Source organism: Nymphaea colorata, chromosome 1, assembly GCF_008831285.2.
Source record: "Nymphaea colorata isolate Beijing-Zhang1983 chromosome 1, ASM883128v2, whole genome shotgun sequence".
Classification (NCBI taxonomy): domain Eukaryota; kingdom Viridiplantae; phylum Streptophyta; class Magnoliopsida; order Nymphaeales; family Nymphaeaceae; genus Nymphaea; species Nymphaea colorata.
The window spans coordinates 11,706,662-11,722,254 of NC_045138.2; the positions used below are offsets into that span (position 1 = coordinate 11,706,662).

The 15,593-nt window shown below is 38.7% G+C and overlaps 1 protein-coding gene across 2 annotated transcripts in view; it reads right to left on the reverse strand.

The window, feature by feature from the left end:
* LOC116260166 (DNA topoisomerase 6 subunit B) overlaps positions 1-15,593 on the reverse strand; it is a 68,119-nt gene that overhangs the window by 31,825 nt on the left and 20,701 nt on the right. For both annotated transcript variants that reach the window (XM_031638293.2, XM_031638300.2), the window contains 2 exons: positions 12,811-12,862; positions 4,877-4,941 (listed from right to left, as the gene is read on the reverse strand). In XM_031638293.2, the coding sequence (XP_031494153.1) occupies positions 4,877-4,941; positions 12,811-12,862 (117 nt within the window). The remainder of the gene's footprint in view (positions 1-4,876; positions 4,942-12,810; positions 12,863-15,593) is intronic.

The window sequence follows — 15,593 nt, forward strand, 5'->3', positions numbered from 1 at the left end:
CATATAATGAGAGATCTGATCTTGTTAGTCGGGGTCCTGGAGGCACTACTAGATCTCTTCGTAGATGTACTCATTGCAAGAAGAATGGTCATACTGTGAATTTTTGTTGGGATTTTCATCCAGAGAAAAAGGGTAACAAAGGAAAGTTGTCTAATGGGAATCCACTGTGCCTGAGGAGACAAAATCTAGTGGAGGAAAGGTCTCCATTTCTGCTGAACAGCTTAGGGAACTCAGGGCCTATTTGGGTCGGATCGATGTCAATCAGGTTGAGGCATCAGATGAGATACAGGCTAATCATGCTCTTGCCATTGTAGGGGATAAAGGTAACTCTTGTGTAGGGGAATGGATTGTGGACAGTGGTGCTACTCACCACATGACGGGTAACCCTAAATTGTTTCATGAGTATAAGTTGTCTTCTGGAAGGGAACGAGTATCTCTTGCAGATGGTTCCTCTACCTCTGTGGCCGGAGAAGGAAGTTTGTCCTTGTTGGACAAATTTCATGTGCGAGGAGCATTACATGTCCCTCAGTTTCCCTTAAATCTCTTGTCAGTTAGTAAACTTACTAAAGAGTTGAATTGTGAACTCGTCTTTTCTGCAACTCGTTGTATTTTGCAGGACTTGGCGACAGGGAAGAGGATTGGGATTGGTTTGGCGTCTGATGGCTTATATCGTCTTCCCATACGCGTGGCCACGGCTCTTATGACAGCGATCAGCAAGACAGAAAAGCGAAGAGAAGATTGTCTTCAGTCCTTCTTGTATTGGCATGAACGCCTTGGGCATTTACCTTTTGGGATTTTGAAACAGTTGTTTCCCGATTTGTGTTCCACTCTGAATTTGTCGTTGATTTCTTGTGATGCATGTCAGTTTGCTAAACATGTGAGGGCTTTGTACCCTATTTCTACTAGTTGTGTAATGAAGCTTTTTCCTTGGTTCACTCGAATGTGTGGGAGCCTTCGGGAATTCATACCCGTCAAGATTTTCAATATTTTATAACTTTTATTGATGACTTCTCTCGGACCACCTTTGTGTACTTGTTAAAGGATCGCAGTGAGGTACCTCATATCATAGAGACTTTCATTCTACTTGTGCAAACTCAATATGGTGGAACTGTTAAAACCTTTTGATCGGATAATGCCCGTGAGTATATGTGTCAGTCAATTGAGGAGTTCCTTCGAAAAAGGGGGATTGTTCACGAGACGTCCTGTAGTTATACTCCCCCACAAAATGGGGTGGTTGAGAGGAAGAATCGCCAGCTCCTTAATGTCACCAGAGCCCTTTTGTTTCAGAGGAATCTTCTCAAGCACTATTGGGGTGATGCAGTTCTTACTAGTGCGTATCTCATCAACCGCATGCCCAGTCGTGTGCTGAATGGACGGACTCCCCATTCTTTACTTCCGGGAAGTCGGATGTAGTCAACCTTTTCTCCTCCCCCCTCGTGTTTTTGGCTGTGTGTGTTTTATTCATGATCACAATCCCAATGTTAAGAAACTTGATCCCCGGTCTATTAAGGGTGTGTTTGTTGGGTATTCTTCTACTCAAAAAGGATATTAGTGTTTTGATCCTACCACTGGTCGAGTTTATGTTACAAGGGATGTTACCTTCTTGGAACATGCCTCTTACTTTTGTGAGAATCCTCTTCAGGGGGAGAAGTCTGTGGTTAGGGAAGAGTATTCTCAGAGTCAGGAGATTCAATTTACAGATTTTTTGGACAATAAGAAAGGAGAACCTCTCACAACTCTTGATGTGCCTGAGAAGGAGGAAGGGTGTGACACTGGAACTGAGAAGGAAGGTCATCGTTTGTTTGGACAGGTCTACTCTAGACGAGGTGCTCGGACAGAGGAGGTGACTTGTGGTGCGAGATCTACTTCCAATCCCAATGTCATTCCTTCCCTGGATGAACCAAGTCCTACCTTGAAGACTCAAGATGGGGTTGAAAAGGAAAATGAAGATCTTCCCATTGCCTTGAGAAAGGGTGTCAAGTCATGTACTCAACACCCGATTGGTAATTTTGTATCTTATTCCAGACTTAGCAAGGATTACAAGTGTTTTGTATCCTCTCTTTCTTTGGCTGTGATTCCCAGGACCGTTGCTGAAGCTCAAAGTGATTCCAAGTGGGCTGATGCTATGAAAGAAGAAATGGAAGTCTTGAGAAGAAACATGACATGAGAAGTTGTGGAGATTCCTGAGGCGGCTCACTTGGTTGGATCCAAGTGGGTGTATACCATTAAGTACAAACCCGATGGAAGTGTTCAAAGATACAAAGCTCGTTTTGTGGCCAAGGGGTTTAGTAAAAAATATGGGATTGATTATTTAGAGACTTTTGCTTCAGTTGCGAAAATGAAGACAGTTAGAGTTGTTATGTCCCTAGCTGTGATGAAGGAGTGGAGGATGTACCAACTCGATGTTAAGAATGCTTTTCTCAATGGTGATCTCGAAGAAGAAGTGTATATGTGTATGCCCCCAGGATATGAAGAACCAGAGAAATGTTGTAAGCTGAAAAAGGCTTTATATGGCCTCAAGCAGTCGCCTAGAGCATGGTTCGAACGACTCAAACGAGTGATGCAACATCATGGGTACAATCAAAGGAATGGAGACCACACTCCATTTGTGAAGAAAAGAAAGGGCAGAGTCACTCTTTTACTTGTATATGTGGATGACATGATTGTCACGGGTGATGATGAGCAGGAGATCTTCAAGTTAAAAGTGTTACTGGCTGCTGAATTTGATCTCAAGGATCTTGGCAAACTGAAGTATTTTCTTGGTATTGAGATTGCTAGATCCAGTACTGGCCTTGTGCTAAACCAAAGGAAATATACATTAGATCTGTTGGAGGAGACTGGTAAACTGGGATGTAGACCCGCTTCTACCCCACTTGATACTGGACACAAGCTAAGCCTTAGAGATGGAGAGCTGCTCTGTGAAGAAGCTAAGGGAAGATATCAACGTCTGGTCAGAAAGTTGATTTATCTTACCCTTACAAGACCAGATATCACGTTTGCGGTGAATGTACTGAGTCAATTCATGCATGCACCTACTGATACACACCTGAAGGCTGTGGACAGAATATTTGAAGAGAAATCCTGGCAAGGGACTCTTGTATGGGAAACAAGAGACTGTAGAGATTGAGAGGTACTCCGATGCAGACTGAGCAGGTTGTGTTGATACTAGACGGTCTACCACAGGGTATTGTGTCTACTTAGGAGGAAATCTTGTTGTCTGGAGGAGCAAGAGGCAGGATGTGTGTTCTCGATCTAGTGCAGAGGCAGAGTATAGAGCTATTGCTATGGGAGTGTCAGAGTTACTATGGCTGAAAATATTGTTGACTGATATCGGAATAGAGGTTGAAGGACCAATGAAGATGTACTGTGACAACAAATCTGCAATCAACTTAGCCAACAACCTTGTTCTACAAGACAGAACAAAGCATGTTGAGATTGATCGTCACTTTATTCGTGAAAGGATTGATGCTAAAGAGTTAAACTTACCTTACATGAAGGCTGAAGACCAAACCGCTGATGTTCTGACGAAAGCTCTATCTTCAACGTCATTCGAGAGAAACGTATCCAAGTTGGCCATGTTTGATATGTATGCCCAACTTGAGGGGGAGTGTTGACGGATCTTGGTGTATGGGTCCGGGTCTGGACCCGATCCAGTATGTCCTAGTTAGGGCATACTTATATCATTGTAAACCCTAATCAAAAAGGTTAATGAAGTTTTAAGAGAGAGAGTGTCTGACGGCTAGTGGGCACCGACCTCCTCACCCATGGTTTTTTCTCCCTCTTGTTGAGGGTTTTCCACGTTACATCAGTTGTTCTTCTCGTTTTTACTATTTCAACAGTTTTGACACCTTGATGGAACCTCTTTGGAAGTCAAGGGTATTGGTGATTACAAATAAGCTACGTACCAGAACTATAGCACCCCAAAAATTTAGTCTGTATTGAAGATTGTGAGGGATCTCTAAGGGTTTATAAAGAGGGTTATTACATAAATGGTTGTTATAGTTCCTAGCCTTTTGGGGGTTGGAGCCGAAACTGTTAGGAGGCGAGTTGGAATCCACCAAACCAGGGGTCCGAGCCCAAGAGCGGGTCTGGTTGTTACAAGAACTTTGTTAAAATAGCAAAATGTAAATAGTAAGTATATTTTGATCTTATACATATGCATGTCTATATACATCAATCGATATATATTGGATTAGTGTGAATGTTTTCTGAGGCTCTCTTCATATTGATCATCAGTTACTGCAATAAAGATTGTTAGATTTTTGAAGAATCAAATCGGTGCAAATCAGACTGGTCACCAACTGTTCGACATTTCTTCAATCAATCTTCATTCTTCTCCCTGAAAGACTGTTCGACATTTCTTCAATCAATTTTCATTCTTCTCCCTGAAAGAACCAGACTGCTGCAAGTTTGCGGGGGATGTGCTGGTCATTCAAGTAGATTTTCAGGGAAGTTTTTGGATTGCTGCCTTGTGATATGTATCACAAAATTTTCTATATTTCTTGCAAGTTTTCACGATAGCTGAACAACATGATGGATCCTTTACTATCAGGGTCAAAACTTAATGGCGCTAATTGTATTGTCTGAACTAGTATTCTCCAAGCTCAAATTAAAGAGAAAGTGTTATGGGGCTATCTTGGTGGCACCATACCCAAACATGAAACAAAACTCACTAAACTAGAAAAAGGAGAATTCAGGATTCTTGAAGGTATTGAAAGAGAAAATGCATTGGACAAATACAACAAAAAAATGTGAGGAATGAGAAATGAAAACTTTAAGATTCTTTATTGGGTTTATGTGAAGGAACAGTTGCAGAGAACATAATGGCAATAAAATGAAAAAGGGGAACAATAAACAGACCAAAAATAAAGATTACCATCTTTGCACCAAGTCCAAATTTTCCTCTAGTTTGTCTTAGGCCATATTTTGTCCCAGATAGAACTGTGAGAGGAAAAAATTGTTGATGCAACATTTAAGTACCAACGAACAATAATAATAATAATAACAACAAGAACAAAAAATATAGTATTAGTTGAGAGGAAAAAATTGTTGATGAAAATGTTAAAGAACATATTGTGATGAAATCCTACTAAGTTGGAAAGAAACTGGGTATAATGTCATGGGAAATGAATGGATACACTGTCAAAAACATTAATAAATTCTTTTGTATATTGTCGTAAAAAAATATTATATTTTTTAAATCTAGATTTGTTAGATACTCCAAAAATTATAGATGTTTTGTTTCATAATTTTAATGATGTTATGCAGGACCAGAGACAGTTACAGCAAATATAGAGCTGCAGATAAGAATGTTGACTTCAGAGAATTCACCATTCCTTTCAATTCCATGTGCTACTCATGGCTTTCATCTCATGCTTGGAAATCTTGCAAAGATGAATGAGATACAATCAAGTGTTGAACAATGTCAAGAAATTACAAAATACATTTATAATCATACTTATTTGTTGAGCTTAACGGAAAAGTATACACATCGAGGTGAACTGATCTGGCCCACACAAGGTAGATCTACTGCAAATGATTGGACAATACAGAGTATAGTGAAACAACAAAATGGTTTGAGGCAGATGTTTTTTGATGATGATTGAGTTGTATATCGACATGCTCGAAAGACAAAGTCAAGGGAAGCTGTAGATATTGTGTTCAACAGACATTTTGGGAATCCTGTGCCAAAGTATTGAAAATTAACAGACCTTTGTTAATGTTTTAAGATTAATCGATAGTGATAGACTTGTCATAAGGTAGTTCTATAAAGCTACGAATGAAGCAAAAGAGGCTATTAGAGAAAACCTCAAGGAAAAGAAGAAGTTCTATTATGGAATACTATAGATGAAAGGTCTGTCTAGGCAACTTCATCTGCCCTTCATGCCACAACAGATTAGCTATATACTCGTTGAGATATCTGCAACATTTAAAACGGAAAGAGAAGTAAACAAGGGCTTATTAGACTGCTTCGAGACATTAATTACCGAGCCTAACATACACGATGTCATTCATCGTAAGATGGAAATATATGATAACTGTCAATGTGACATTAAAAAGAAGTGCATCCATTCAAATACACTGACCCAAGGCGGATTCCAATGGCACCCCAATTTCATTTTGAGTCAGGCCAAGACCAGGACTCACATGCTATGGACCACAACTCGGGCTCCCACCTTGACCCCCCATTCCCCACAGGGCTCAATTCAAAGTCCCACCTATCCATATAAGGATCTGACAAATAGTTTAGGAGACCTGAGGTTCAGCCTTTCGAGCTATCAGTACTTGCATCATCCCCAATTATTGTCATGGGCCCTACCAAACCCCACCTACCCATAACTTGAACACTCTCCCCAAACCTCAGACTACACCCTATCAGGTACCCCCAGCAATACTACAGCACCGCTTGGGCTCCCTAGATTGGTCCCGCTCTTACAGCAGGACTGACAAGGGCAGCCTCAAGGCTACCAGTTGCAGCATGAACAGGCTCATCAGGAACACCTGCATGTGAGGACAAAGGGTCAGCCACCCCCACAACATGTTGTCTGTGATGACGATGTGTTAGAGATCACAAACTCTAGAGATAAGGCTTTCTGGAACGAGCACCCTTCAGGAATAGTGGCTCATGACAGACAACAGGAGCACAGATAGGAGAGTCCCTCCACATACGACCTCAAGCTGGAGTTGTCTAAGTTCACAGGCAAATTTGATGCAAAATCATTCTTTGACTGGACCTATGCAATGAGGTTCACGCTTGATTACCATGACATACTAGAACACCAACAGATTCCTTTAGCCTCCACCAGATTACAGGGTCTCCCGCAGATGTAGTGGGTACAGGAATAGCACATGATTTCTACATGTGCCGAGCTGAGTTGATGCAGATGAAGTTTGTCCCTTCAAACTTAAACGAAAGGGTGTGCCAAGAGTACCATGAGCTTCTTCAAGGGTTGAGGACTGCGATGGAGTACATTGCGGAATTTCACCACCTGTCACTATGTGTTCAGGTTGCAGAGACTGAGTGTCAGCAGGTCACTAGGTATTTTGCATGTCTTCGCTCCTCTATTAAGGATGCCTTCAATTGCTTTATAGTAGAGACAGTAGATAAGGCCAGTAGCCATGCCATGAAAGTAAAAGAGTCCTAAAGCATAAACATGAGTATCGCATGTTGAAGTCTTGGTTTCAGTCATCCTAAGCCGAGTACTTCAACCTGGGGAACAAGTTCCTCAAAGTTGGAAGTCTCTAGTTCAAAAACCAAGTCTAAACCTATGTCTGCTAATAGTGGAAAGGGCTAGCATTCAATATTCGGTCCAAGTCTAGCACTGTTGATACTTTTGTCCATTGTTTTAAGTGTCAAGAGCTAGGTCATGTGCAAGCAAAATGTCCTAATGTAGTCAAGAGAACTGTCATTGCAAAACCTGGAGACAGTTGTTAAGTCTGATCATGAGGTTGTCAAGAGTGAGTCGGACTGACGCCCACATGAACAAAGAGGTTGTCATGTATAATGTAGATGATATATACAATCTCTTATCCATATTTCATATCTTAACAACGCCGAAGAGCCTGTCACACCATAAGTGGTTGCAAAATAGCCTTTTTTAGGATAAAGTGTCATTGTGAAGGGCATGCTTGAAGTATCATAATAGATAGTGGATCGTGTAAGAATATGGTTTCTCATATATTGTTGATAAGTTGAACTTAAAGAATGAGAACCTACCTCATCCTTACAAAGTATTATGGTTTAAGAGAAGCAATACAGCCACTATCGCCCATAGATGCTTAGTGAAAATTTCCATGGGACAATACTACAACGAAGTGGTTAGGTGTGACATAGCTCCTATGACTGCTAGTCATATTTTGTTGGCATTTGTGGCAGTATGACCGTAAGGCTATTAACGATAGCCCTAAGTCACCTGGGTGCGCCATTTTTGGCCTTGCACCCGCGTCGACACGATGCAGGTGCTGGTGCGGGTGAAGGTGTGCTCCCGATGCGCAACCAAAATGGTGAAACAAGAATCGGGTGCGGCTGACCGAACCCGACTAAAATCGTCCTTTTCTAACTCGCAACCAACTCGCGTTTGACCCGAATCGGGTGGGGTCAAATCTGAGTCAGTTTATTTTCATCCAATTTTTAGGGTTTTTTTTTTAATTTTAACAAAGATAGCCCGCTTCGACCTCACCCCTTGTCTCTCGCCCACGTCTTCCTCGCCCCTTCTCTCTCGCTTGTGTCAACCTCGCCCCTTTACCGCTGCTTCGTCTCTTCCACCGGCAGCTTCATCTCCATCCGGCGACCGGCGACCAGCGTCCCGGGCATCATCTCCGTCCGGCAGGTTTCCTTCTTTCCCTGTTTCATCTTTCCCTATTTCCTCTTCTTTGTCCCTCTTCCTCCCTTCTTCTTTGTCCCTCTTCGTCACTCTTCCCTGTGATTCTTGCTCTGCACTTGCAGCTTCACAAAATAAATTGTTTTTATTACTGATATTATAATTTTCTACTGAATTTTTTTCCTGCATTGCAATTTATTGTAGAATATCTATTTCATTGCTAGATGTGAACTTGCATTTCACGTTTGAAATCTGAAGACCATGGGCTTCTTTTGCCGTAACCTAGGTTTGAGTGTGAGATTTAGTGTCTTCAGCTGATTCATTTTTGTGTGGCTCAACAGACATTCTTCATATTTTTTTTTTCATGTCACTGTATATCCTCTGCCGTGGATTGCTGCTTTTGTTTTATATTCTGATTTTTGTGAAATCTGGATAGCTGCAGTTACGCAGTATATAGTCTCTGCTGGTTTATTTGAACTTTGCTGGTTTCTTTATATTCTGATTCTTCGTCCCTATTGCTGGTTTCTGAGTTGCAACTTGCGAATTTGAAATATGATGTAGCAGCATGACCATCCTAGATATGTTTCGCAATATATGCTAGAAAATTTTCTCGACGTCCTGTTACTGAATTTTAGACTGCTGTTACAGCTTTTAGCTATCATTTGCTATGCAATCTAAAATAAATGGTGAACTTGTATGTTATTTTAGTTTTCCCTAATAATGAAACTGATTCAGCTACTTAACATCAGTTTGATTTTATTGGAATGCTTATTTTCTTGGTCTTCAAACTTTCAAAACTACTGGGTGCAAATTAACTGAGTTAATTCTGATTATTGTATATGAATCAGGTTGTGTAATGTGTACTTGTGTAATTGTGTTATTCAAGTGCATGTGCATTTGTCCATTTATGACTGAAAGTGAACTATGCAGACTATCTATTCTTAAATTTGTTATATTTGAAATTTTTTATTTTGAACTTTAAAGGTAAAACCATAAAAATGGCAAACAGAACGAAAGGAAAATAAGTTGTTTCAGATTCTCCTCCAATAGGTTCTTCATGTACTGTGAATGTGGATAAAAGTGATGTTTCAAAGTCTTCTACACTATCTGGTGAAGCATTTGCATATGAAGAACAGCCACTATGGAAAGAAATGAAAGCGGTCACTAATGATGTAGGCAGTGGCGGTGGAAATGTGCATTTTGTATGCAAATACTATCAAGGTACATTTGTAGGATCTTACACAAGAATTAAGGCACATTTGTTAAAGTTGTCAGGTCATAGAATTCGAGGATGTAAAAGCATTTCTACGGGAAAAGCTCGAGAGTTCAAGAGGTTGCAAGATCGTGCTGATGCAATCCACAGCAAGAAGAAAACAAGTATTATTGTGACAAATCCTAAGAGTTCTGATAGAAAAAGAAAGACTATAAAGACATGTTTTGATTATTGCTGAAGAGCAGAAATAGATAAAGTGATTGCTAAGTTTTTCTATTCTAGCTACATTCCTTTCAATGTAGCTAGAAATCCATATTGGAAGAAGGCTTGTACTATGCTTGCAAATAGCAAATGATCAAGATATAGACCTCCTGGTTCAGAGAGGTTGTGCACATCACTTCTTCATAATGAAAAAAACGAGGTTGAGCAAAGTTTAGAAAGAAAAAAGTCTAAATGGACCACGACTGAGGTATCAATTGTTTCTGATGGGTGAACAAATATTCAAAGACGTCCACTAATTATTTTCATTGCCATTGCACGTGATGAACCAATATTTTGGAAGTGATGAACCAATATTTTTGAAGGCAGTTGATGCATCTGGAGAATATAAAGATGCTAGATATTTGAAGCAATTATTTGTAGAAGCCATCAAGGAGGTTAGTCTTGATAAAGTGGTGCAGTTCATTACAGACAATGTTGTTGTATGCAAAAGTGTTGGACTTAGTTTGAGGTATGGTTTTCCACATATTTTTTGGACTCCATGTGTTGCACATACTTTGAATTTAGCACTGAATGACATATGCAATCCTCCAAGACAAGATACAGATCCTAAGGGACATGAGCTATTGTCATGAATTCAAGAGATTGAAAAATATGCAAGAAATATTAGAAATTTCATCGTTAATTACCAACATGCATTGTCTCTTTTTAGTAGTTATTCTGATTTGAGATTGTTAAAGGTTGTAGAGACACGATTTGCTTCAATAATTGTCATGTTGAAAAGAATTCAAAGAGTGTGAGATGCACTTATTCAAATGGTGTTTAGTAGAGAGTGGAGCTTTTATCAGGTTGAAGATGAGGCTAAAGCTCACAGTATTAAAAACCTTATTGTTGAAGACAAATGGTGGGATAAAATTGCATATTTTTTGGATTTTACAGAGCTACTTTGGTGCATGTTGAGAGCTGTTGATAAGGATGAGCGTATGCTTCATAAAGTTTACGAAATGTGGGACAATATGATCGAACAAATTCAGTGTATAGTTTTTAAGAAAGAAAAAAAAGACATTGTACTTGATAATTCAGAGTTCTTTGATCGCATACATAGAATATTAGTTGAAAGATGAGATAAGAGCAATACTCCCTTGCATTGCATGGCTCATTCTTTAAATCCCAAATATTACACTAAAAAATGGATTGAAGGAGCTCCTGGACGTGTTACTCCAAATCTAGATAATGAATTAAACGCTCAAAGAATGTCATGTATGGACAGACTTTTTATAGATTCTTATACCAGAACACAAGCTATTTGTGAATGTAACAAAGTTTTCTTTAGGAGATTTTAGTTTAGAAGGCGCAGCAGAAGCAAGAGAAGATGATGACTTGAGTCCTTTCGATTGGTGGGCATCCTATGGATCAGAAATGCCCGTGCTTCATAAACTTGCTTTGAGGTTACTATCACAACATGTTGCATCATCGTGTTGTGAAAGAAATTGGAGCATATATGATCATATACACAACATTAAAAGGAACAAGCTCACTAGCCAACGTACAGAAGTCTTGGTTTATGTGCATTCTAATTTGCGTATTCTTTCAAGGAAAGAAAAGGAATACAGGTATTTCTTTATTAGGTTGTTTTGCTTTGCTCAATTTCTTATGTTGTATTAGATTTTTAAAATTTTTGTGGTACATATTTTTTATTGTTTAACTTTCGTCTTTAATAAAATGCAGTTGTGGATCATCTCAATATTGGGATGTAAATCCAGATGAATTTGATTTCGATGGAGAACGCAATTTATATACTACTAACATGGATTTTTCTGATCCTGTTATTCCTTCCGAGGCGTTTGATGATGATGATATCATTGAAAGCATTGAAAAAAATCAAGATAAGTGGAACGCAACTCTAATTGATGATGTAATATGTATTGATGTATGCACTATGAAGTACGACTATATGAACTTTGAATCTATGATCTGTGAACTCAAAAGTCAAAACAAGAGTATATTTCTTGTTGAATGTTGAACTGATGATTGATAATGATATCATGATTAGCAAATTGCAATTTTGATCTTGTTATTTAATAATTTTGTGGTTTATAGACAATTTTTGTCATATATATCATATACATATTATTATTATTATTATAAATTAATAATAATAATAATAATAATAAAATACCCAGTCACTTAGGTTCCTTCTTTCCCTCCTTATCTCTTCAGAAAAATGAAAGGAGAGAAGGAGAACAAAGGAGAGAAACCTCCTTCCTCCTATCACATTCATATCAAAAATGCTAAAGATGGAACAGAATGGGCGGACTCAGGAACTTGTACCCTTTTGCCCTCTCTCTCGGACTTTGCATCAGAAGGATCAGCTGAAAGGCCCTCTTGCATCTCGTTTACAAAACATATCTTCTCCTTACAAAAATAAACTGTATGTTTCTAATAACCAAAAATTGTTTTTGAAGAGAGGACCATATCCTTGCCATGTTTGTATCTGGATCCGTGCTGAACCTGTTCAGTAGGGAGACGGGCTAAGAACCCACATTCCTATTAAACAGGTAGTCCATACTCCATATATCAGAATTTCCAATCGTTATCAAACTATAATTTCTTTCCAGGAATTAGGTCTGGCCCTCCATCAATTGATTTACTAATAAATATCCCCTGAGAAACACATGAAGGATTGGTGATAAGTTCTATATTTCATTTCAGATGTAACTGATGCAAAGAGGAAAGATTTTCTCGCTAAATTAGGGAGAGATATGCTGACATATCAAAATCCTGAGCAAAAGTTTCAGCAGAAGCTAGTTTTGAACCTGCTAGTTAATTAGCATAATGTTAATTGAGGTTGCTATAGGTGAAGCAGGTAATCCAATTAGCATATGCTATTACACAGAATCAAGGAACTTAGATTGAACATTTGGTCATACTGCAGATTAAGTATAGATTATAAATCAGGTCCATAATTCACTACATTGCACACCAACACATGCTTTCACAGTGGCTTTGTGGTACGGGTTTTAAGGTAACTTCTGCTACATTTCTATTGCAACAAACCTCGTCCAAACATATTAGGAATGTCCTGATGAGGCATGCCTTTTCCATTGTCCTGCAAAAAAAATTTGAGGCAATAAGAACCAGAAATTTCTCCTTTTCCTTCAGGGAAATGTGACTGTCCAAAAGGAAACAATTTAAATAATTCAAGTAAATACCAATAGCAAACTTGCAACAGTTTTCTTAGATAAACTTCAAAACGTTTCAGCAAGATATAAACAAATAAGAAGCATTAAACGAAATGCAACAGGAAAGAGTTTGACATCTACGGACGGTATAATAGTGTAAAACATTAGATAGCAAATCATACAAACAATCACAAGCATGCGAAAAATGACAGAGATAAATGAGGAAGCATCTACTCCAGGTATGATGATTATACAGCCATCTCTGACTACTATTGACAAGGAATTATAATTGTTGCAACTGCTTCGATGCTCAATATCTTCAGTCAGTTCAATTAATCCTTCTCACAATTAAACAGTCTACATTTAATTAAATAGGTGATACTCATAGAAATATATAAGGCTATAATTTCCACTGGCTTCAAGTTGCAAAAGTTAAAGAGCAAGCATGGTAAATCACACTCATCAAATTTTTAGAGGCAGTACAGAAATCGTAAGCATGACCAGCTTCAAGACATACTGCTTGAGAACTCCATCCGTTGAGATACTGAAAAAGGTTAATTCTACATATGCTTTATTTGTTAAAATACAGTTATGTTTTTCTATGTATGATATATGCCAAATCAAACTGTCAGATTCAACAAGTCTTATCAGATTCATCCAGAAGTTCTCTCGCATTGCCACACCCAATGATGAAATTGTTTTGCAATATTTGCAAGTGGGATCCAAAGAGGGAAGAATGCTCTCAAAAATTGAAGAGGTCAACCTCAGATCCAGTGTTGGCACTTTCCAACAGGTATGGAGTGATTTAAAGATTTGAAGTATAAATCAATGCCTCTAGGTTGGCCTACCCTAGGTGTGGTATGCACATAGCGTGTTCAAGTTCAAGTAATTATTTGTGCTTCGTGTCAGTCGAAAGGGCATGAAAGAAACCTTGCCATGCATTAGATAGAGCTTGCAGCAGTGATGTTTGCCTTGATGAGTTGGAGATGTCACCTATACTAAAGGCTTCACATTTTTCACTTACCATAAGAGCCTCAACTATTTCTACTCACGAAAATGAGCTTAATATGAGAGAATATTGTTGGACTGAAGTTCCTCTCAAGGATTATAATCTTGTCTCATCTAAGCAAAGCAAATTTATAGCACATGCACAGACAGTCAGCGATCAGGGTAGCTAGCTTAAGCAACGATCATTGCAAATTGGTCGACAGCTTCATGCAATGCCACCTATTCGTAGAGAAGACAAGGGAGATTACTTGTGCCAAATTGTCATTACAACAGAGATCATACATATGATAGGCCAAATGCAAAATGAGTTCCTGAATTTTATTAGATGCTGGAGCCCAAAAGGAGGCGTAGGTCGCTTATAGAGCTCTAAGATGGCAAAAAATCATGAAGTCCATGAGTGGGTGTCTAATGATGTAGAGTCGAGGAACAAGTTATTTAGGAAGCCCATAGAACAAAGTATGCAATGCATCCAAGTACAATTAAAATGATTAAAAATTTACTAAGGTTGAACACAAAAAGCCAAGTGGAACCTTGCAAGTATTAAAGATTATGCAGTACTGAAAGTAGGAATGACATGACAATGAATTTTAGTCATGTGTTTGCCTATGACTCATTGGAAATATGACGATATACACTTGACCGTAGATGAAATTACAATGTAAGTGCATTTCTAGCCTATTTGGATAGACCAATCAAACAAGACTTTGGTTGATTTGTATATTTGACATTGTTAGATTGCATGGCTTACCATTATTGACCCTTGTAAAATTTTTCTCAGAAACTGCTACACACACACACACACACATATATATATATAGTTACAGAACTAAGCAGGACTAGACGATTTCCCTCCCAAAAAAGCCTAGTTGGCACCTAGGGTGTCCTATTTGACAAAAAGATATAGGGAAAAAGATAAAGAAGGAAGTAGAAAAAAAATTGGAAATATGGAGAAAATGAGGTTTTTTCGAAATTCCTCCTCCTCAAACAACATACTAGAAGATATATAGAACAAAAAACTAGACTTTCTACATTAAAATTTCAAAAATATTTTTTTTTTCATTTGTCGCACCTTGGTGCCTCAGCGTAGGCATTTAGGCAGCCACCCATGCCTAGACAAGCACCTATATTTTATGGTGTGCAAAAACTTGCTTTCTGAGAAAGTGTTTACACATACAGATATAACATAGTTTACATCCCACAAAGAAAGAGTTGCATATTCATACGTGTGTGTGTGAGAGTGTGTGTGTGAGAGAGAGAGAGAGAGAGAGATCATAGCCCCAATGCTTCTCAAAATTGCTCTCTGGCTGAATCCCCACCCATATAACACTTTGATGGCCAAAAAGAGAAATTCATTGAACATAAACTGCAAAGAAGTACCATGAGGCTGGTTACAAGCAACCACATGCACACACTCATGCATGCGTACCCATGCACTTAACAACCCCCCCCCCCCATACACCCATCTAAAAAAAAAAAAAAAAAAAAGCCCTCAACACAAACACATATACATCCGAGCACATAACTAAGAACAGCTGCCCAGATATGTACTAAAATGTCATGTTGTTGAAAACAAGATATCTCTCAGTCGATAAGTGAGGCACTCTGATTAAAGTCCCTCATTAACATTTCACAATCTCCATTCAGTATGAA